We start from the raw sequence: 23168 nt of genomic DNA, 5'->3' as shown, positions 1-23168 counted from the left end.
CTTTTATTCCCCTTCCTTCCCTCCCCCTCCCCCTCCCCCTTTTAATGAAGATTACCCGCTCTGGGATCCCACAGCTAATTTTCCCACAGCTAATTTAGCCAGCTAGCCCTAGTGATCATCTAATGTTTATTGGATGGATTTCCCCCCTAAATTGATTTTTGATTGTTATTCACGTTTTATACTGTATTTTATGCTGTTTTTGTTGCATCAATTAAGTGTTTTAAATTTGTTGTTAGCCGCCCTGAGCCCGGTTTTCTGAACCGGGAAGGGCGGGGTATAAAAAAAAAATATATATTTATTTATTTATGATTTAAACGGCAGCAACTCTCTGGGGTTCTGGGCAGGAGACATCCTGAAGAATTGAACCTGCGACTTTATGCACCCAGAACTGCTGCTCCAACCACTGAGCACTTGCCCTTCCCCCTTAGCCTTATGGTAGGAGATCCCCCGCTCCAGGAAAACTTTACCCCCGGACAAGAAACCACCTCGCAGGGCCAGGCTGCTGCGGAAATGGCTGCTCTTTCCGCCCCCTCCCAAAGCCCCTATAGGAACAAGGCCCAGAGGGGCCTCCCGCACAGGGTGTGTCTTCCTGTCTCCCTGGCCCCCAGGGTTCTTGAACTGGGGCTGAGAGGCCAAAGGCACATCCGCTAGCCTTGTTCGGGGAGTGAGAGCCATTATTTAACCTTCCCTCCTCCTTCCGCTTCTTCCCTCTTTCAGGTCTTTGGGGTCTCATGATCCTGCCTCCCTCTTTCTTTCGGAGGAAGGAGCCCACGGGTGAAACTCTGCCTCCTTCCTCCCCTTGAAAGCTTCCTTTTTATTTATTTATTTAAAGGAACCAGTTCCAGTTCACAGTCCAATATGTTTAAAAGAAAATAAACTTCCACCCCCCCCCCCACAGCTAATGTTTGTCCCTTTGCAGAACAAACCAGATCAGTTCCTGTTCCGTTCGGGGTGCGGGGGGGAAGCCAACCAAAATGATCAAAGGGGGGGGGAAGGAATAACGTTAGTCAGAGATGAGGAGACAGAAGATGATTAAATTTATGCATGCCATGGAGAAAGTGGATTGAGCAAAAGTTTTTCCTCCTTCTCTTTATAACGCTCGAACTCTCCGGGATTCCCAGTGAAGCTGAAAGTTGGATGGTTCAGCACAGATAAAGTACTTCTTCATGCAGCGTGTTGTTAAACTACAGAACTCCTTACCACAAGAGGCAGAGATGGCCAGCAGCTTGAACCCTGGCCTCTCCCTGATCAAAGGCTTAATTTTTTTAAAAAAAATGCACACCCACCCACACTGGTATAAGAACGGTTTATTTTCTTTTTCCTGACAATTTTGAACTTTCATCTTAAAGGTCCAAATCATATATACAGTGGTACCTCCGGATGCGAACGGGATCCGTTCCGGAGCCCCGTTCGCATCCTGAAGCAAATGCAACACGTGTCTGCGCGTTTGTATGGGTCGCTATTTGCCGCTTCTGCGCATGCTCATGACGTAATTTTGAGCGTCTGCGCATGCGCAAGTGGCAAAACCCGAAAAGGCTTAACCTGAAGCGACTTCAACCCAAGGTATGACTCTGTGTGTGTGTGTGTGTGTGTACACACACACACACACACACACACACACACACACACAGTAAGAAATGAACTAGAAATTGTTCCAAGCTTTGTTCCTCCAGCGATTTGGTGAACTTCACCCAAGCGTTGCCTCCTCTTCCACCTGGGCTTTTGACCCCTTACGAAATACCAGCACCTAGCGTGTTATCTCTGTCTTTGTAACACTGTGACCGGCCTGATCCAGCAGCCAGGCTCGTCTTCTTAGAGGACTAGACAAATTCAGGGAGCATAAGGCTCTCAGTGGCTGCTGGCCAGCATGGCTACATCATCCCTCCATGATCAGAAGTGATATGAATGGCAGTTGCTGGCCGTTGCAAGTGGGGAGAGTGTCTGTTGCACTCAGGTTCAGCTTGCCAGCTTCCTTTAGGAGTATCTGTTTGGCCACTGGGAAGGCTGGGCTAGAAGGGCCTTTGGCCTGATCCCGGTGGGCTTTTCTTTTGTTCCCATGAGTGGCAGGGAAGGAAGGCGGGCTCTTGCCTGTGGACTTCCTGGAGGAATCTGATTGGCCCCTGCAAGAACAGAATGCTGGGTTCCAGTGGGCCTTTGACCTGATACCAGGAGCCAGGCTGTTCTGATGTTCTTGAATACATAGCAGTATTGTTGATCATAGGCCATGCTGGCTGATGGGAGTTGTAGTCTTAACATCTGGATGGCACAAACTCAGAGGATGATAGAATTGTAAAGTTGCAAGGGACCCAAAGGGTCATCCACTCCAACCTCACCTTGCAAAACAACAACAACTTGGCAGAGGCTGGTTTATACCTTCCTCCTGGATTGAGGGAATTTGGTGCTTAATCATGGGATTAAAAACCGGGATTTTTAAAAAGTGCAGCTTGACTCTGATTGTGGGCTTCAGCACCTAGGAGCTCGCAAACCTTTGTCTAATGGCTAATCTTGTTATCGGATCCTGCCCCCCATTTTTATTTTTATTGTGAGGATTTGGAGTGGTGATTTCGAGGTGAAGAATTGCTTTGTGTGGCTGGAATCGTCGTGACAAAGGGAATGCTCTAGTGCTAAGAGACCGAGGCTGCAAGCGGAACCCGCCTTTATCTGGGAGGAATCCCCCTTGGATTCAGCGGGACTTGCTTCTGAGTAGGCCTAGTAGGCAGCAGCCCGAGTTGTGTGAGAAGCCTGACTCTCCTTTCAAATCTTGCTTCTTGCATATTACTTGGACAAAGCCTTCCTTTGCTTCTCTTTCTCTTTCACTGTCCAGGTGCGAGGAAATGAACAGTGGCCTACCTTGCAGGCCTACCTTGCGGGACGCGGGTGGCGCTGTGGGTTAAACCACAGAGCCTAGGGTTTGCTAATCAGAAGGTCAGCGGTTCGAATCCCCGCAATGGGGTGAGCTCCCATTGTTCGGTCCCTGCTCCTGCCAACCTAGCAGTTCGAAAGCACGCCAGTGCAAGTAGATAAATAGGTACCGCTCCAGCGGGAAGGTAAACGGCGGCGTTTCCGTGCGCTGCTCTGGTTTGCCAGAAGCGGCTTAGTCATGCTGGCCACATGACCCGGAAGATGTACGCCGGCTCCCTCGGCCAATAAAGCGAGATGAGCGCCGCAACCCCAGAGTCGGTCACAACTGGACCTAATGGTCAGGGGTCCCTTTACCTTTACCTTGCAGGATATAGTGTCAACTTTTATATCCTAAAGCGTTAACTAAGAAAGAGGGAGAAGGGGTTCCCCTATGCCATAAAGAACTCCATGTAAAACCAGAGGTGTTGTCAAGTCAGGAGTGTGGCTTCAGATGAGGAGTGGCCCATATTAGATCGGGACCCACCTTGCGGTCCCCATTCTCTCCTCTGCACTCTCTGCGCTTCCTGCCTGTGCCCTGCCTCCCCCCTCTCCCCCCTGCGCTCTTCCCACCCCACCCCCTCCAGCCTAGCTGCCGGAAAAACCTCCCTTCGCTTCCCTGTGCAACCACTGACCTTGATTTTCACAAGTGTTTGTGTGCTGCCGCTCCGGCTCTCTCCCCCCACAAGGCCCCACCTCCCTCCCTCCGCATTTTATTATACAGAAGCCTTGTCTTCCTTTCCACACATGGGGGGGGGGGGCCAGAAGCCAAGCTCTTGTGAGTCAGCACTGCCCTACCATTGGCAGCGGGGGGGGGGGGGCTTGGCCTCTCTCTCTCTCTCTCTCTCTCTCTCTCTCTCTCTCTCATTCCACCGCACCCCCCCTACCCGCCCGCGCCCGCCTCTTCCCCAGAACGGGAGCCGCAGTCACTTAGAGCCCAGCAGAGATTGCGAGCAGGATGCGGTAGCAATTAGTGTCTCTCTGCTCTGGAAGAAGCAGCAGCAGCAGCAGCAGCGACTGCAGCCAGGAAGAGGGGAGGAGGAGGAGGAGGTGTGGGGAGAAGAGCCCAGATCCGGCTGCCTGCTGGTTCCCGAAAGCAAGGGGGACTCGGATTCCGCCTTCGCCCCTTTGACCAGCCGGGTGCAGGGGGGCCACCACCCGTTTCCCCTTCTCTGCGGCTCCCGGCGTGTTCCCAGAGCTCCATCTCTCCGAGAGAGGCAGGCCGGCGTCTGCCCACTGATTGACACGTGGGCTCCCGTGACTTCACAGAGGAGCCTTGTTCGTGTTCCTGGCAGACCCTGCGGCCGCGCCACCTCTCCGGTCCCTGCCAAGCTGGGCCCAGCTGGAAGGCGCTCCAGGGCCTCCCTGCTCCTGGATAATAATTTTTCTCCTTTTCAAATACATCTATATACGTTGAGCATCCGTTCAGCGGAGCGGCAGGCGAGCTCGAGACCGGAGCATCCGCCGTTCTGGACGTCATCGGCTGCTTTCTGCGTCGGCTGCTTTCTGCATCTCAGCTCTCTTTTTTTCGCCTCTCTCTCTCTCTCCTGGGCTGTGTGAGACCTGCTGGCAGGGCGTGGGGTGCCTGTGGCCAAGAGGACGTAACAGGACCTTTGGCAGGCGGCCCCGGGGCAGGGCGGCCGTTCCACAGGTGGCGTGACGGCTCTCCAGGGTGTGTGCCAGCCACTCCTCCCTCCCGGCCATCGCTCCGGCCTCAAGGACTAGCCGGCGGCCTCTCCCTCTTCCTCTCGAGCGCAGCAAAGCTGTCCAAGGGTCGCTGGTCATCTGGCGGCGTTGTCAGGGGGCGGGGGGCACGGAGCAACGTCTGCGTCCTGTGACGACGGCGGTCTTTCACCTGTGGCACAGTGTCCCCAGTTCTGCTGCCCTTCTTGCGCCAACTCTTCTCTTCTCCGCAGCCATGCCTACAGGGGGCCGGACAGGAGTCGTCTTGCTTGGATCCGTTCTGACTTTCGTGGGCTCCTGAGTTTGGTGTCAGGGCTGCACACCCTCGCCATCTCCTGCTTCTCTCCCCCCCGACCCCTGGCGCCTTGGTTTCGTCCCGTCTCCTCCGTCGGTTTCGGGGCATGGATCTGCTGCAAAAGAGCAAATACAACCACTTGCGCAATGACTCCCTTTCCTCCCTGGAGGAGGGCTCTGTGGCGGCCGATGGGGACTCTCCCGTGGACCCCTTGGTGGCAGCCCCCTCCCTGCCCAGCTCGCTTTCCTCCTCCTCGCTGAGCCCCATGCTCCCCCTGGGCGAGCTGTCCTCTGAGTCGGAAGACAGCCCCACCACCCTGTGCTCTTTCTTCCCCAAGATGGCCAACCTGAAGCTCGCCAACCCGGCCACTCTGCTCAGCCTCCGTGCCTTCTCCAAGGAGGCGGGCAGCTCCGGGGAACATCCGCCGCCAGCGGCACCACCACCTCCTCCTCCTCCTCCCCCCGTCGCTGCCGCGACTACCTTCCCGGACTCAGCGGGGACTGTTGGTCTCTATTCCCAGGATATGAACAAGTTGGGCTGCGCCAAGAGGATGCGGGTGGAAGGCGGCCAGCTGGGGGGAGACGAGTGGACACGGCACGGCAGCTTCGTCAACAAGCCCAGCCGGGGCTGGCTGCACCCTGACGACAAGGTGATGGGCCCCGGAGTCTCCTACCTCGTCCGGGTAAGTGAGCGGCGATTGCGGGGGGCGGGGACAGTAGGTAGTTCAGGGCATTTGTGGGTGCAGCAAGTCCCAGTCGCTGGGAACCCTGATTGGTTGGGACGCGTATCTCTGCCGGGGATGGGGAACCTAGTGGTCTTCTAGATGTGGCTGGACTCCAACTCCCATCTGGCTGTGCTGGCCGGGATCTAATGGGGTCAGAGTCCAGTGACAAGTGGAGGGGCCAGCCCACGATAGAGCCGCTGGTTGGCAACTAGCAAGGTCAGTATGGGAAAGTGGACCAAGAGCTTTTCTCCCCTTCCTAGTTCAGTGTGTTACTTGGGGTGCACTGATTGGCCATAGCTGCCTTTCCCCGCTTTCACACACCCCTCTGTTGCTGTGCGGTGGGGCGGAATAGTTGATCCCACTGAGAGAATGGCTTGGATTTGATCTTGGGGGTCTCCAGTTGCCAAGACCTAATGTGCAGGGGACATCATACTTTGCTGAAGTACGTCTGCGTGTTTGTGTGTGTGTTGGCAGTGCCTCTTGAGCTAAGAAAACAGCGCCTCTCCAGAGCATACAGAGAGCCTCTTTTCCATAGCTGGCCTCTCTGGGAACAGGGTAGGTGCTTCCACGTGGAGAGAGGGCGTGCATGACCTACATAAGTTGGGAGAGGGCTGTCGCTCCTCAGCAGAGCATTGACTCTGCGTGGAGAAAGAAGGCCCCAACGGCATCTCTGGGTAGGGCTGGGGGGGGGGGACTGTCCCTTCTGAAGCCCTAGAGAGCAGCTGCTGCCATTCTGCACAGACAGTAATGACCTAGATGATCTAATGGTGTGATTCTGTATGAGGCAGCTTTTGAATTCGGCTTCGCATCTTTCTTGGTTCCTAGGAGGACAGTGGCTTGAAGGCAGAACCACTGCTTTGCATGCAGAAAGTTCCAGATTCAGTCTCCAAGGGTTGTCTCCAGGAATGTCCCCTGCCCAAAACCCCGGAGAGCCAGTTGGTATCGATAGTACAGAGTTAGATTGACTATGTCTATACAACACAGGTCAGGGCATCACTGCTACGAGGAAAGCAACCTGCTGCATCAATCCCCAGCATCTCCAGGTAGAATCATGAGGACTAGAATCTTCCTGTTCCTTTTCAGAGGCAGGGCTATAACTTGGCTGAGGGATCACATGCAGCGTTAGAAACTCAGATATACAAGCTAGGCACCAAACAGCTCCTTAAAACCAAGGCTGCAGTCACCAAAACATAACATCTAGTTGCCAATTTCGGGCAAAAGAGCTCTAAAGTCTTGTTTTTCAGATGATTGACTGACTGTGATTGATTCTCAGCTAAGCATCTGGCTAGTTCAGATGTCAACCCTGAGTTTGGTTAAGAGCTTTGAGAACTTGAAGAAGAAAAGTTGTTTGATCCAGGGACAGTCCACATATATATTGGCCTATTCCGACCCCTTTTTCTTAACGGTGACTGCTCGCGCTCAGGCTGCACAGAAAAAGCATTTTGGTTCCAGAAATTCATTCTGATTGTACAGATAAAATATAACTGATAGAATTCTACAGGATGGGGTGTTAGTGTGTGAAAACAGTCCAGATCAAAGGGTCCACAGATGGCGCCCAGGCATCTTCACTTGGTCGCAAGTGGTTGAAAGCCAGGTGCAAAATGAGCCTGGATAATTTCGAACACGGAGCACATGCCTCACACACGGATGGTCTCAGTTACCTGCACCTCCAGGTAGAGCAGGGAGTATCCCCTGCCTGAAACCCCAGAGAACTGCTGCCAGCCAGTGTAGACAGCACTGAGCCAGATGGACCAGTGATCTGAGTCTCTGTATGAGGCAGCTTCCTATCTTAACTTGTCATTTTGAGACGGGAGCTGTTGAAAAGGCCACCGAGGAGAGTTCCTGCTGTTCCTTTCAGCCTCCTCCCCGTCTCCCAAGAAAGGCAGCACTGCAGGCAATCCTGAGCAGGGGCCACATCTTACTCTGGCCTCTTTGTGCAGAAATGAGGGGGGGGGACGACACACAGCCCCTTTCTCCCTTTTCTCCCCACAGAGGCTGACAGCCATGGCTGCGATGGTGTGGCCTCCCTGGCAGGCATCTGTCCCGGGTCTTCTGCTCTGCCACATGATTGCTTCTGACAAGCGTGCGCCCGAGCGTCCATCCCCCGGGCCACAGCACACATGCGCCAGGCGCATCAAGTCGGCCTGCATTTCTCTTCCACTTCCCCCGCCCCCCCTTCCAAGCCTCTGGCTGTGATGACCGCCAGCCCCAGATCTCCGCTGTGGGAGGCTGGGGCATCCCTCTGTGGTTTGGCGGAGTCCAGGGATTGGTCAGCCCGTTGCTGCTGGTCCAGGTGTGTGCCTCTGCATCGTCGCGCTGCCCACAGGCTGCTTGGGAACTGAGATTATCTGGCAGGAAGATCGTTCCACCCACCCACCCACCTGCCCCCAGGTAAATGGTAGGTCTTGGTGATGCCTTGATACATCGCCCAGGACTGGTTTGAGGGCCTGAGCACGATGGCACTTTCACCCGCAATGTACCACCAGGTGAAGGCTCCATTGCGCTTTGAACCTCAAACCGAGGGAGGAATAAGCTGCAAAGCGCCGTGGCTGATAAAGCCCGTTTTCCCCTCGGCGTGCTGGGTGCTGATGGTGGAGGGACTCCTGCCAGTGCCTTGCATGTGGAGGAACGAGCCCCGCAAGTCTGATATTGTCACTGCTCCTGCCTAGGAAGTTGAGGCGGTTTCATTTTGGTGCCTCGTGGGGCCGGGCCCAACGCAGCTTGTTCCTCCCACCGCTTTCCAATGCTGCGGTGTATCACTGTATCACGATGTTTGGCTGGTGTTTGGCCCAGCTCTAATGAACGGAACAGGCTGCCTTGCCTGTAAAGCGCAACCAGAAATGCCAAATAAACATTCCCCTGATGGCGTGCAGAGTGAATACCTTGCTGTTCCCCCATTGGGTGGTCAGAAGTTGAGTCCGAACCGTCGAGTCAGACCGTTGCTCCACCAAACTCAGTATTGTCACACTGGCTGGCAGCAGCTTCCAAGGTTTCAGGCAGGGGTATTTTCCCCAGTCCTACCTGGAGGTGCCATTGAGGATTGAACTTGAGACATTCTGCAAGCGAAGCAGGTGCTTTACCACTGAGCTGTTGCCCTTTCCCTGAAAATAAACCAAGATTCTAGTCCTCATGTTTCTGATTCAATAGGGACATAGGAAGCAGCCTTATTGCAAGTTCATCCATCTCACTCTGGATTGTCTACACTGACCGGCAGCAGCTCTCCAGGGTATTTCCCCAGCGCTACCTGGAGATGCTGAGGATTGAACCCAATACACCTTCTGCATACAGAGCAGATGTCCTGCTGCTACCCAGACTCCTTTTAACCTTTGACGCCACTTCACCTTTCCCCCAACCCCGGACTTGAGCCTCACTGAAACCTTTGTCTGGTGAGGGGCACACAGCTGTGTCACTGGGAGTGTCTTTGCCCTCGGTGCCCCAGTGCCGACTCTGTACAGAGAACGATTGGTTGTACCCTTAACGGGAGAAGGTGAGCAGTAGGAGGACTAGAGTCCAGATCCAGGTCTCCAGTCCATGTTTTCTTGACCACCATTGCTGGTACAACACAGGAAGGGGGCCGGTTTTCCAACACCCCCTCCTTTTCCTCCCCCTGCCCTTATATCCTTTTGGATTTATGCGGAAACAAATTCGCACGCAAACCCCTGCAACCCACCCAGGGGAACGCCTCCTTTCATGCTCCTTGCTTGCGTCCTGCTGTGATCTCCAGGGTCAGTTTCAAGACTGATGTCTTGGAGGCAGCTGCGGCTTGGTGGCAGGACACCTGCTTGGCTTGCAGAATGTCCCATCTTTAATTCTTGCCATCCCCACATCGGGCTGGCAAAGGTGCCCTGCCTGAAACCATGGAGAGCCGCTGTCAGTCGGTGTTGACAGTGCTGAGCTCGATGGACCAATGTCTTCCTGTTGATTCAGCATCATGAGGACTGGAATCTTACGGTTATTTTTAAGGAAGGCCATAGCCCAGGGGCAGAGCACCTGCTTTGCTTACAGAAGGCTTGATCCCCAGCGTCTCCAGGTAGGGCTGGCTATGCCCCCCTCTGCCTGAAACCCTGGAGAGCTGCTGCCAGTCAGGGTAGACAGTATTGAGCTGGATGAACATCTGATCTGACTCGGCGCAAGACAGCTTCCTCTTTTCCAAATCGCCGCTCCGCTACAGAGACCGAGCCTTAAGTGTCCTTGGCTTAACCTACTCCGTAGGGTGGAGACTCGGCAAGACGACAAGTTTGCTGCCTCTGAGTGCCCGGGAGGGTGGCAGAGGATTGGAAGACGGAACAGTGCCCTGAGAGTGTTCAAAGACAGGGTCTGGCGAGCGTTGCCACTTCCCCTTCTCTGACTCATACTGGTAGCCTCGCCTCGCCTTGCTGGCGTCGCTGAAGTCTTTGTGTCTTCCCACCGCGCACAGCTGGCCTGGCAGGTGCCCAGTGGCACATCCTGTGCCAGCTGCTTGCCCCTTCCGCCCTCTTTGCTGTCAGTTCTTCATCCCAGCTGGCGATTGTGCCAACGAATCTCTCCTGCGCCCTGTTCCACGAGCAGCAACAGAAAGGCTGCAGCTCGGTCGGCAGAGCCCCTGCCTTGTGTGCAGAAGGTCCCAGGTAGGTGACAGCATCTTAAAAAGCAGAGACATCACCTTGCCAACAAAGGTCCGTATAGTAAAAGCTATGGTTTTCCCAGTAGTGATGTATGGAAGTGAGAGCTGGACCATAAAGAAGGCTGATCGAATGGATGCTTTTGAATTCTGATGCTGGAGGAGACTCTTGAGAGTCCCATGGACTGCAAGAAGATCAAACCTCTCCATTCTGAAGGAAATCAGTCCTGAGTGCTCACTGGAAGGCAGATCGTGAAGTTGAGGCTCCAATACTTTGGCCACCTCATGAGAAGACTCCCTGGAAAAGACCTGATGTTGGGAAAGATGGAGGGCACAAGGAGAAGGGGACAACAGAGGACGAGATGGTGGGACAGTGTTCTCGAAGCTACCAGCATGAGTCTGACCAAACTGCGGGAGGCAGTGGAAGACAGGAGTACCTGGCGTGCTCTGGTCCAGGGGGTCACGAAGAGTTGGACATGACTAAACGACTAAACAACAACAACAAAAGGACTGGGAGAGACTCCTTTTCTGAAACCCCGGAGAGCTGCTGCCAGACAGTGCAGACAATACTGAGCCCAATGGTCCAAGGCAGTTTCCTGTGTTGCTAACCAGCTGGAAACGCCACTTTGCGATCAGGACCAGGAGAGGCTCTTTCTCACAGGCTCTGCTGTGTGTGTGAGGTCGTGGGAGCTGGGTTTGCTTTATCCAGATGAAGGATACAGAGTGTGTTTGTTTGTTTGTTTGTTTGTTTGTTTGTTTGTTTGTTTCTCTGGGTGTAGAAGCTAGCTCACTGGACAGAGGTACAATTCGCATCCGTTCCTCCACCCACTTCAGAGATGGGTTGGTGAGGAGTCACGGGTGTCTCCCCGTCCCGCTGCGACAAGCTCCCCTCCCGCCTGGTCTCCCAGAACCAGAAGAGGCATGAAAAGGGCAGAGCGGTGGCAGGCTGCGTGCAGGCACAGTTTCTGATTGCTTGGGGAAATCCCCAAAGAGAAGGGGGCTTAGGCAGCTGCGGGGAGGCAGGGACATTCAGTCTGGGCAAAGAAGAAGAAGAAGAAGAAGAAGAAGAAGAAGAAGAAGAAGAAGAAGAAGAAGAAGAAGTTGTTTTATTTATACCCCACCCTCCCCAGCCAAGACCGGGCTCAGGGCGGCTAACACCAGGTATAAAAACCAATTGATTAAAATACAACTTTAAAACAAGATTAAAATACAACATTAAAATGCAGCCTCATTTCAGTAGAAACTCAAATAAAAAATTTTTGGGAATGAGAACGTCAAATCTTCACCAAGGCCAACTATCCAGACTGGTCCTACGTGGGCTAGAAAAAAGCCAGGGAAGTCCCCAAATAGGAGTTCCATCACAGAAGGAGAAAGGATTGATGGGGGGAAGACTGACCAGGGATAAGCTGATGTGCTCACTAGGCCTGACTGTCAGCCAGTAAAGACCGTGTTTTTACCAATAAAAAGTGAACTCCAACTTCGGTGTGATTTACTGCTGGCTCGCTGTACGATAGGAGGTGGCCTGGAACTGGGCCTTCTCTGTGGCAGCCCCCTAAGTTCTATAATTCCCTCCCTGCAGAGGAGCGAGCCTCTGGCATTTCCACTATACAGCCTTTGACCCCTGAGATGGTTGTTTCCGGGGCCCATCGCCCTATTCCTGCAGCTGCATTTGGCTTTAAATTGTCGTCGCCCTCCCTGGGACTTGCTGGCGGAGGACAGAAAATAAATTCAGTGATGGTGGTGATGACTAATAAGGATAACACTGCAGCTTGGAAGTCTTCCAGGGGCCCTACCTGTCCTCTTGTTCCCTTAGGGGAAAAAGGGGAGGTGAGCAGGGTGGAGGTGGAATAATTGATTCATAATATCTGGGTGATGGGGATGAGGGTGAATGGGAACAGAGGGGCCTTTGGGACCTAACAGGCTCTCCCCTTCTTCCTTCTCCCATCAGTACATGGGCTGTGTGGAAGTTCTCCAATCCATGCGGGCTCTCGACTTCAACACGAGGACTCAAGTCACAAGGTGAGCTGCGCAGTCGTCCGGAGACCAGGGGTGGGTGGGGCAGGGGAGGTCGGGCGGGATAGTTATGTTGTGCCGCCGCACAGCCTTCAGTCAATCACTCAGGGTCACCGACTGGTTGGATGCAGAGGAACAGTGGGAGGAACCAGGTGGGAAACCCCAAGGGAAGAAGGCTCAGAGCCCTGGGATTGGTGGTGGGGCGATGATGCAAGTGGTCAGAGGGAGAAGACCAGAAAGAGGAGGTTTCGGAAGAGGTCACAGGGTTTAGTGAGCTGGGAGTCTGTGGCAGAGAGGAGTCCAGAATTGGAGGCAGGAGAGTGGGATGAGGGAGGCCAAGAGGCGGAGATAAGTCAGGCTGGTGAAGAGTCAGTGGTGTCTCTCCCACCCGCTGTGAGAAGCTCCCTTCCCCACTTGTCTCCCAGAACCAGAAGAGGCATGAAAAGAGCGGAGGAGAGGTTGGCTGCACGCAGGCTCTCAGTCTCTGACTGCTTGGGAAAAAACTCTGGGGAGGAAGGGGCTTAGGCAGCTGTGAGAAGGCGGGATCCTTCGGTCTCTGCAACTGCTTCATGGGGGCAAGATGAGTTGCTGTTCTCATTAAGCCCGACACTCCTATTCAGACTTTTGTTTTTTGCTAATAAGGAGTTAACTCCCACTCACTTGGGTGATTGACTGCTGCCTTGCTCCTGTCACTCACTAACCCCTAAAGCAGAAATGCTGTAAGCTTTGAGAGGGTGTGTCCCGTTGTGTCTCTGCGTGAGTTGCCGCTCTAGGCTTATTTCTTTTCCATATCTGCCTGTGTGTGTGTGTGTGTGTGTGTGTGTGTGCAGAATTCTGCTGTACCTCTGCACCGTACTGGGTATGGCTGCATAGGGAGCATTGAGAGGATCAAGACACATGTCTCTGCATGAGGCTTGTCTTATGTGTCTCTACATGAGTTGCTGCTTTGTGTTTGCCTCCTTCCAATCTGCATTTTCTCGGTGGAGGTCATTTAGCTTGACGGTGTGATCCGATAGTCTTTCCTGCCCTCAGAGGAGGCTGCCTGTTGTATCTCTGGATGAGTTCCTGCCCCGGGTTTCCTCCTGCCATCCGGCACCTGTTGGGGAGCCGATTATGTGGCGCCTCTGCATTGGCTGTGTATTGGCTCAACCAGTCACTCCCAATGCAGAAACACTGTGGAATTACCCACTGTCCGGGGAGGCTGCCTGTTGTCCCTCTGGATGGGAGACTGTCCTTCCAATCAGGCTTTGCTGGGGGCCAAATAATTCTGTTATGCCTTTCAATCGGCTCAACCTGTTGTCCCAGTGCAGAAATGCTGTAGAGTCGCCCACCATTAAAGGAGGCTACCTGTTGTGTCTCTGGGCGAGATGCCGCCAAGTCATTCCGTGGTGCATCTACATCAGATGCAAACTGGGCCCTTGGTGCAGCAAGATAAGCTGTGTCTCCCCCACCCCTGTTAATTAAATCCCAAGAACCGAGCCTGTAATGCCCGAAACTCAATAATAATATTAATAATAATTTTATTATTTGTACTCCGCCCATCTGATTGGCTAGCCCCAGCCATCATGGCCGTGGGAAGCCAAAACTGGCTGCAGAGGCCAGCAGAGAGGCAGGCTGCTCCAGCTCATATCCTTAGCAGCAGCAGGAAATAGTTAAAGCTGAGTTGGAGGGGGAGCAGAGGGGTGTGTGTGTGTGTTTGCACTGTAAGCCTGTCCATTATCGGGCAGACGCAAGGTCTGGAAAAAGGTGACCGGAGGGAGCAGCCAGCAGGAGATGGAATTCAGCAGCCAGGCCCCAAGCCTGCCATCAGCGGCCGGCGTTGTTGTTTTTTTTAATAAAAAAAAATTAATCCGCTAAAGACAGGAAGCATTTATACAGCATCATCAAATATTAACAGCACTCGCTCGATTTCTTCCCCCACGTCCTCTTCCATCCTTGCTCTGCTACCAAGGAACTGGGAGACACACAAACACACACACCAAACAAACAAAACACAAACACACTGTGTGTGCACGGGCTGCCTGCAGGGGCCACATGTGGCTCTTTAGCCAGCCCTCGGGACCACACACCCCTCGCCAGGCCACGCCCCCCAAATCCGCCTTGCTTTGCATCCTCTTTGGGTTTTCTTTCCTGCCCGGAAGGCGTCCTTGAGCTCTCGCTTGCGTGGAAGGATGTGTGATGTGCGTGTGTGTTTAGAAACCTCTCGACTCTTGGGTGGCTGGCAACGTAGCCTGCTGGGCAAAGGAAGCAGAGCAGCGACAGGGCAGCGTCTCGTCCAGAGGTGCCCTCACTTGAAGGTGAAGGGACCCCTGACCATTAGGTCCAGTCGTGGCCGACTCTGGGGTTGCGGTGCTCATCTCGCTTTATTGGCCGAGGGAGCCGGCGTACAGCTTCCAGGTCATGTGGCCAGCATGACTAAGCCGCTTCTGGTGAACCAGAGCAGTGCACGGAAATGCCGTTTACCTTCCCGCCGTAGTGGTACCTATTTATCTACTTGCACTTTGTGCTTTCGAACTGCTAGGTTGGCAGGAGCAGGGACCGAGCAATGGGAGCTCACCCCGTCGCGGGGATTCGAACTGCCGACCTTCTGATCAGCAAGCCCTAGGCTCTGTGGTTTAACCCACAGCGCCACCCGTGTCCCATGTGCCCTCACTTAACGGCGGGCAATTCTACAGTGCTTCTGCACCGGGAGCGGTCGGTTGAGCCCATGCGCACCTGACATAACAATACGACAATGATAGAGAGTCCTAAGAACCTGGGAAGACCCTTTGTGGGTGAAGCCAGCAGCCCGTCTGGTCCAACACCCTCTTATTTATTTAATTTATATACCGCCCTTCTTCAAAAGAAGTCAGGGTGGTTGGCCCACGCTGGGAAAACAGGCTGCTCGACATGATGGCAGGTGTTTGTCCTCTCCCGGCAGGGCAGTTCAATGAAAGAAAATGGGCGAGGGTTCAGGTGAGCTCTTCTACCACTTTTTGCCAGTACATACTTGAGATTCCTGCATTGCAGTTGAGCCTCCAGGTCCCTTCCAGCTCCACAATTCTAAGATTCTATACACCCATCCCTCATTTCTCTCCTCTTCCTTCAGGGAGGCTATTGGCCTAGTCTGTGAAGCTGTGCCTGGTGCCAAGGGAGCCGTTCGCAGGAGAAAGGTGAGGTGGACAGAGAATACTTCATTGTTGTTCTCTTTGGCTCTCTGTTGTCAAAATTCGCCTCATACATCTCAAGAGCTGTGATACCACTTTGAAACTATCATGGCTTTCCCCCCAAATACAGTGGTACCTTGGTTTATGAACTTAAACCGTTCCGGAAGTCCATTCTTAAACCGAAACCATTCTTAAACCAAGGCGCGCTTTCCCTAAAGAGGTCTCCGGCCGCCGGTGCCCTTCCACCATTCGGCTTCCGTTCTTAGACCGAGGTAAAGTTCGCAAACCAGGACGCTACTTCCGGTTTTGTGGAGTTCGTAAATCGAATCGTTCGTAAACAGGACTGTTCTTCAACCGAGGTACCGCTGTATTCTGGGAGCTGCAGCTCATTACGGGTGCTGAGAGTTGTTAGGAAGCTTTCCTCTTCCTCTCCCAGAGCTACAATTCCCAGAGGTCCCTAGGAAATGGGCTTGATTGTTAACCGCTCTGGGAATTGGCAGGTAAGGGAAATAAAAGAAAAAGGAAAGTTCCCAGATGAGAGCTGGAATGGTCCACCACTTTCTGTGTGAGACAAGGGTTGAGAGCTACTTTTGAGGAAGAACGCTGCGTTTTCTCTTTCTCTGCTTTTTTTATTTTTATTTGGATTAGTTTCCTTTATCTTAATCGTATCACGAAAAAGCTTTAATAAAATCTTGCCAGACTGTATGTTGCCTTGTGTGCAGCTACAAATTGGATTCCTCACGCAAGACAGCCTTCCGCGGTAATCCAGTGGTAATCCACTCTCCTTTCAGTGCAGTTCATGGATATAGTATACTGCAGCAGAGAGAATGAGTTACAACTGCTCCAGTCTGTTAGGGTATGATTCTGGGGCCACCCTACAATATTTCACATATTCAAGGGTGTAACTTGTAAAAATCTCTGTTTTTTTAACCTATCACTATTTTTCTGAAATGGGGGGCGAAATCCCCACTGGGAATTGTTATCTCTGGGAGGGCAACAAGAGTGGGCTGGGTCTCCTAACAATCCAAGGCACCCTTAAAAATGTCAGATACCTTTGGGGAAGCCGTGGCTGTTTATACTGGCATTGTGGTGGTTTAAATCTGTAGTTTGAACAAGGCCTAGTAGTCTGTGCAAAGATCTCCAAGCAAGCAAGGCAGAACCAACCACAGAGGGGCAGAATAACTCTTAAGGGCTTGTGATTTGGGTAAAAGGAGCTGGTGCAAGGATGTGTTCAGCACACCCCAGCTGGAACAGCAACACTCCCAGAGTGTGAGACGCGTGAGCGCCGCGCGTGCTTTTCAGGAAAGCTTGCACATGTGTCTGTGCGTGATTTGATTTGAGGTCTCCAGCCTCGGCCCCCCCTTTCCCCCTCAGGCTGGGAAATGGGGACCGAGTTGCTGCAATAAAGGCTCGGCGCAGGCGAGGCTGATCAATAGATAACCATAACAGCCCGTCTAATGGACGCGGAGGAAAGTGGAGGGGCATGCGCAGGGTGGGGAGGTGAGGGGGCTGTTTGGTCATCAGCCCATCTCCCTTTTGTTCCTTCTGCCCTTCCCAGGCTCGCTCTTGCCTCTTTCCACTGTGCACCCTTCTCCCTGATTTCTTAGGAACATATAAGGAGCTGATTGATTGATTGATTGATTGATTGATTGCCAAGACTTCCAGCTCAGTTATGTCTGCGCTGGCTGGCAGCAGCTCTCCAGGGTTTTAAGCAGAGTTCTCTGCCCAGCCCTGTCACCTGACTTCCTGCCTTCCTTAACAGCCAATCCCAGGGGCCCTTGGCTCTGGCTCCGCCTACTGTGGGCCTCCCACCCCCCAGTCCCAATGGCTACCAGTCACCCTTCCCGAATAGGCTTGGGTCTTAGGAACACAGGGAGCTGCCTGATACACAGAAATAAAGATCCTAGTCCTCGCGGTTTTGAACAAGCAGCTGCTTTTAAATAGAACCTGCCCTATTCTGAGCCGTACCATTGGTCCACCTACCTTAGTATTGTCCGCACTGGCCGGCAGCAGATCTCTAGGATTTCAGATTTCAGTCCAGGGCTGGATGGAGACCTTTAGAGGCCCTAAGCACTTAAAAGGTTTTGGTGCCCCCGTAGATCTAATTCAAAACAGAAACAACAATAAACCGTAAAATAAATTTTTGATTTTTCGAAATGAAACGAAACCTACGGCAAGATGGGAAACGATGTTTGTTTTTGTATACTTCCACTTGATTTATATTTGAAAAATCTTCTCCTGCTTTTTCTAATTGCAAAGCCTTTGATCAGATCCTTACATAACACATCTGCTTCTATACTTAGTAGAGGTAAGGCATCCAGCCTGCTTTGTTGCACAGTAGTTCTGTTGGGATTTTTAATATGCTTCAACTGAGAAAATGGAACACGCAGCCGAGCAATTTGTGACTGTTAATGTTAGAAATCTGGCAGTGGAAAATTTCTGTGGTGCTCCCCCCTTTCTCTTGATGCCCTAAGCACATGCTTATTTTGCTGATTGGTTAACCCAGACCTGTTTCAGGCCCCATAGCTCAGTGGCCTGTAGAAGTCCCCGGGTTCAACCCCTGGCAATCCTGGGGTTCTCTACAGAGAAGGGCCATCACTCCGTGATGGAGCATGTGGTTTGCACACAGAACGTCCCAGGTTCAGTCCTGGGCTTCTCCAGCCGGTGCTGCTGCTAACGTCCTTGGGGTGCGTCTCTCTCCCTCTCGGCAGCCCTGCGGCCGCTCGCTGAACTCTATCCTCGGCAAGAGCAACCTGAAGTTTGCCGGCATGCCAATCACGCTCACCATCTCCACCAGCAGCCTCAACCTCATGGCGTCTGACTGTAAACAGGTGAGGAGATATGTTCCCTTCCAACCTCCTCCTCCTCTGGGACACACTGTTTAGGGTGGATACTTGACGGACGGGTGTTGAGGATCGTGGGCTTAGACAGCCTTCCTCCTTGCTTGTTATGGCCCTCCAGATGTTGCTGGTCTACAGTTCCCTTTGTCCCTTGACCATTGGCCATGTTAGTCCAGCAACATCTCTGTATCCCTGCTTCACATGCATTTAATGGGAGTTGGAGTCCAGCAACATCTGGAGGGTCAGACGTTCCCTATCCCTGAACTGGACCACTGTTTGCCTTCTCTAAGCTCTGATCACATTCCTGTCTTCTTCCAATGTGGGGAAGGGGAACTTTTATCCCTTCCAGCTACTGCTAGGCCACAACGGCCATCAACCATTGGCCATGCCAACCACGTCCGGGGTGCTTCCCAGACACGGAATGCACACAGCAGAGAGTTAACTCTTTACTGTCTAAGATAACACTTACAGTTGCCTCTATGGCTCTGGATACTTGCACACAGCAATCTAGCATCTAGGCAGCTACAGTGGTACCTCTGGTTGTGAACGGGATCCGTTCCGGAGGCCCATTCGCAACATGAAAAGCCCGCAACCTGAAGCGCTGTATCTGCGCAGGTGTGTGGCGTGATTTGGTCTTCTGTGCATGCGCAAAGCTCGATTGGCGAAACCCAGAAGTAACCCTTTCCAGTACTTCCGGGTCGCTGCGGGAGACAACCTGAAAAAAAAGTAACATGAGGTATGACTGTATTCCTGGGTCATCGCTCTAGGGGGCGTTGGCAGCAACTGGGGACGACTCCCCCTCCACCAGTTGAAATACCTTCCCCTAATGAACTGTGTGCACTTAGCCAGAGATTGCGCCCGTGTGGATGCTCCTCTTCTCTTCCTGATTCAGCTCTCTCCTGGTTCTGGGCGACAGTGCTTCAGGGGAGGGTGGAGAAGCACCCTCTGATTCTTGCCTCCTGGCTGGTACAGGCCCCCACAGACCGCTGCCCCCCTTCCCCTGTGCCCACTTGCCAGTGTCCTGCCAGGGCATCAGGTTGGACAAGTCTAATCCAGGAGAGCTTGACTTTACTGTAAGAATTTCAGGAGGCTGGGAAGGGTCAGGGAGGAAGTTCATTTTATTTTTTTTGCTGTGCTTTGCGTCTCATTTTTCCTTCTTCCTTCCCTTCCATTGTTTAGATCATCGCCAACCATCATATGCAATCAATTTCTTTTGCATCCGGAGGGGATCCGGTGAGTGTCAAGAGGGTTTTGTGGGTGGGTTGTTTTCAACACAGGGCTAAGGATTTCTCCTTCCCTGGCAGAATGTTCTCCCCGCTCCCTGGTTTGCCCCCTAACCTTGTTCTGGGGTTTCTGGAGACGGTGTGGGATGCGCATGGGGAAAAACCTCCTGCATTAATGCTAACCCTTGCACAAAAAATTAGTTGAGTACCATCCTCTCTGCATGTGAGCCACGCATAGACTATCCCTGTGGCTAGCAGAACCTGTATAAATTATGCAGATTAATGCCATTCGCATAATTTATGCAGGTTGCAGAAATCCAGTGATTCATGCTGTGGAAATTTTAGGGTCTTCAAGCACAGACTCCATGCAGCCCTGACTCTATTCATTCCACTGCACCCCAGTTGCTAGATCCGTTGACTAGCCCAGGCATAGGCAAACTCCGGCCCTCCAGATGTTTGGGACTACAATTCCCATCATCCCTGACCACTGGCCCTGTTAGCTAGGGATGGTGGGAATTGTAGTCCCAAATATCTGGAGGGCTGGAGTTTGCCTATGCCTGGACTAGCCATTCTCCCCTCCATCAGGATTCAGATAACTTATTACCCTCCTTCATGTCAGGGAAACGGAGAGCTGGTGTGGTGTAGCATTGAAGTCTGGGGAGAGCCAAGTTTGAGTTCCCACTTGTTCCCAAAACAAACTTTGTGACTTTTGGCCACACACACAATCCTACCTTGCAGGGTTGTTAGGATAAACCAGGTAGGAACAATTTACACGATGTTGAGCAATTTACACGATGTTGAGCAATTTACACGATGTTGAGGATAGTTGTGGGGTGCTTTCTCTTCTTCCCTCTCTCCCCTTTTTAATCTGGCATTTATCAAGTCTCCCATCTTCCCAGGACACGGCCGAGTATGTTGCCTACGTTGCCAAAGACCCTGTCAACCACAGAGGTAAGACATTCTGTGCCAATCAGAAACTACCTGGGGCTAGGTCAGCTTCCTGCGGCCAGGTCAGCTGGGTTTAACAGATTTGCACCCTGCTTTTCCAGCAACCGTGTTCAGCTCACTCACAATAACACCAGCAGCATTTTTTAAAAAAACTAGCGAGCACTTTAATCAGAATAATCAAGGTTTTTTGGGTGGGGGCCAAATTGGGAGGCCTGGTGGGCTTGATCTAAGCCTGTGGGCCAAAGGTTTCCCACCTCCGGTGTAAACGGTCATGAGCTGGATGAACCCAACAGGTCAGGCTTGGTAGAAGGCAGCTTCTAGTGCTGCTACAAGAAGCTGGAGAAATGATCAGTGATGGTGCTCGACAACATTTCATGAGCTACATGTCTTGTTTGTTGAGATTCTGTTAGCATGCCCTGTTTGCTTTGCTTATCGTTTTGGATATGAATAGATAAATAGATGGGGGGTAGAGAGAGAAAAAGATTCTAATTGCTATTAGATTCCATTAAATTTATAGATATAGGTATAATGTGTGCGTGCAAAACATGTATTTACGTTGGTTTGTAACTGTTTTTTTCCCCATCCCAATCTTTTTATCGCGCTTTCAGTTTGCTTGGGTTTATTTCATTGTGGGGTTGGTTTTTGTTTGCACTGCTTCTACTCTTGAGCACCCGAAACGGCATCCGATATGACCTGTTACCTTATTCTGCTTCTCCCTGCCCCCCCCCCAGCCTGCCACATCCTGGAGTGCCCCGAGGGGCTGGCGCAGGATGTGATCAGCACCATTGGGCAGGCGTTTGAGCTGCGCTTCAAACAGTACCTCAAGAACCCTCCCAAGCTCGTCACCCCTCATGACAGGTAAGGCCAAACGGGTTTTATCGAGCAACACCTGGAGGGCCTCACCCACCCCTTTCCCAAACCAGTCATGTCCCAACCAATCAGGGATCACATATTAAATGCATGTACAGTGTTGGAGAATATAGCGATTACAGAGGAAAATCACACACCGTCTGAAATTCAGACAAGGAACAGAATCTCCGGCTCCCTGTTTATATGCTGTGGCATCTGTTTGTTTTTTTATAGCAGTCTCCCTCCGCTTTTCCAATGTTTTTTATTGAACAACTGTAGGCAAGAACAACAATGAAAGAAAAAATATCTTTATTTTAAAGAAAGGTTAGTTGTCACAATTGTCAATAAAAAAATAAAGGATGCAGCTATGTGATTTACTGAAACGATAAGAAAGCATAACCAAGAGAAGGCTGTGTGTTCTGTGATTACAAAGGGTTCCATGGTTTAAATCAAAATCATTGCCATTTTTTAACTTTTCAATTTTATGTAACCTTGGACTGTACTAAATCTGGATGCTTGCTTAGACCTGTGGGTACCTAGCCCACCTGAGCTGCTGTTTGTATATAAAATAAAATTATACCTAATGGCAAAGAAGCCATTAGGTCCTTGGGCACTCAAGCGAGATTTCCGCCCCCCTTTTCCCATGAAAAAAACAGGCGATGTTTTTCAAGAAGGACAATTTGCGCTCCCTTCTTTCCTGTGGCTGTCTTGTATCTTGTTAGCTGCCTATTAAAAACGAAATAAAACCTGTTTGCAGAGTAGTAATAGCACGGACGCGGGTGGCGCTGTGGGTTAAACCACAGAGCCTAGGAATTGCTGATCAGAAGGTCAGCGGTTCGAATCCCCGCGACGGGGTGAGCTCCCATTGCTCAGTCCCTGCTCCTGCCCACCTAGCAGTTCGAAAGCACGTCAAAGTGCAAGTAGATAAATAGGTACCACTCCGGCTGGAAGGTAAATGGCATTTAAGTGCGCTGCTCTGGTTTGCCAGAAGCGGCTCAGTCATGCTGGCCACATGACCTGGAAGCTGTACACCGGCTCCCTCGGCCAATAAAGCAAGATGAGCGCCGCAACCCCAGAGTCGGTCACGACTGGACCTAATGGTCATGGGTCCCTTTACCTTTAATAGCAGGAGAGGGCTATAGCCTCTGTGCCCTGTTGTCTGCCCTCCCTAAGGCATCCAATTGGATCATGTGGGGATGCTGAGCATCATGGGAGCTTCCCTGGCCTGATCCAGTAGGGCTTCCCTTGCATTCAGCTCCTGCCCTCTGTCCTCAGGATGGCTGGATTCGATGGCTCCGCTTGGGACGAAGAGGAGGAACCGCTGCCAGACCACCAGTACTACAACGACTTCCCGGGGAAGGAGCCCCCGCTGGGAGGCGTGGTAGATATGCGCTTGAGAGAAGGAGCTGCGGCGGCCCTGATGCCCAACCACTTAGGAGCCACCCTGGTTAGTGCGCTGGCATTCCTCTGCCAACTCGCTCGCTCACCTGCATGCAGTTCCTACTCGCCATAGGCGACCAGGCTGGTTCTTAAATTGGTAGAGTGTGGAGGAAGTGAACAGGGGGCCAGTTTTCTCTCTCGATCTCATGACACTAGAAGCCAGCAGGATTATCTGGGGCAGCTGAAGGTTGGGATTCCTGCATTGCAAGGGGGTCGAACAAAATGACCCTTTGTGTAGCATTCCCAAAGCAAGGAAGGACTGGACTCTGATTAATAAAATACACACGAGGCTTGACCAGCAAGACTCTGGGAGGAGTGCGAATAATAATAATAATTATAATCCTTCCACCCCTTGACCCAGGTCGTTTTATTCACAAAAGAACTTTTAACACAGTGTTCATGAGAACCAATCAGATTTCCTCTGAGCATTTCAAAAAACTCCACGTGGGGACAAAGTTAAAGTTAAAATTACAAAGAGCTAATTTAAGCATGCATACATTCTGGGGTAC

General features: G+C 52.1%; 1 protein-coding gene across 5 annotated transcripts in view; it reads left to right on the top strand.

Moving 5' to 3' along the window:
- Positions 1-23168, top strand: part of SHC1 (SHC adaptor protein 1) — a 44622-nt gene that overhangs the window by 15163 nt on the left and 6291 nt on the right. For 4 of the 5 annotated variants that reach the window (XM_081841045.1, XM_081841043.1, XM_081841046.1 and 1 more), the window contains 8 exons: positions 5397-5558; positions 12149-12219; positions 15302-15365; positions 18071-18190; positions 19379-19432; positions 20322-20373; positions 21102-21228; positions 22495-22666. In XM_081841045.1, coding sequence (XP_081697171.1) covers positions 5400-5558; positions 12149-12219; positions 15302-15365; positions 18071-18190; positions 19379-19432; positions 20322-20373; positions 21102-21228; positions 22495-22666 — 819 coding nt within the window. In that variant the 5' untranslated portion in view covers positions 5397-5399. Of the gene's footprint in view, positions 1-4851; positions 5559-12148; positions 12220-15301; positions 15366-18070; positions 18191-19378; positions 19433-20321; positions 20374-21101; positions 21229-22494; positions 22667-23168 lie in introns of those variants that run through there. The other variant, XM_081841042.1, reaches the window with a different exon arrangement.

The sequence above is a fragment of the Podarcis erhardii genome (genome assembly GCF_964252035.2).
Source record: "Podarcis erhardii genome assembly, chromosome: 15".
NCBI classification, from domain to species: domain Eukaryota; kingdom Metazoa; phylum Chordata; class Lepidosauria; order Squamata; family Lacertidae; genus Podarcis; species Podarcis erhardii.
The sequence above is the reverse complement of the archived record's forward strand: the minus strand, read 5'-3'. Positions and strand labels throughout refer to the sequence as shown.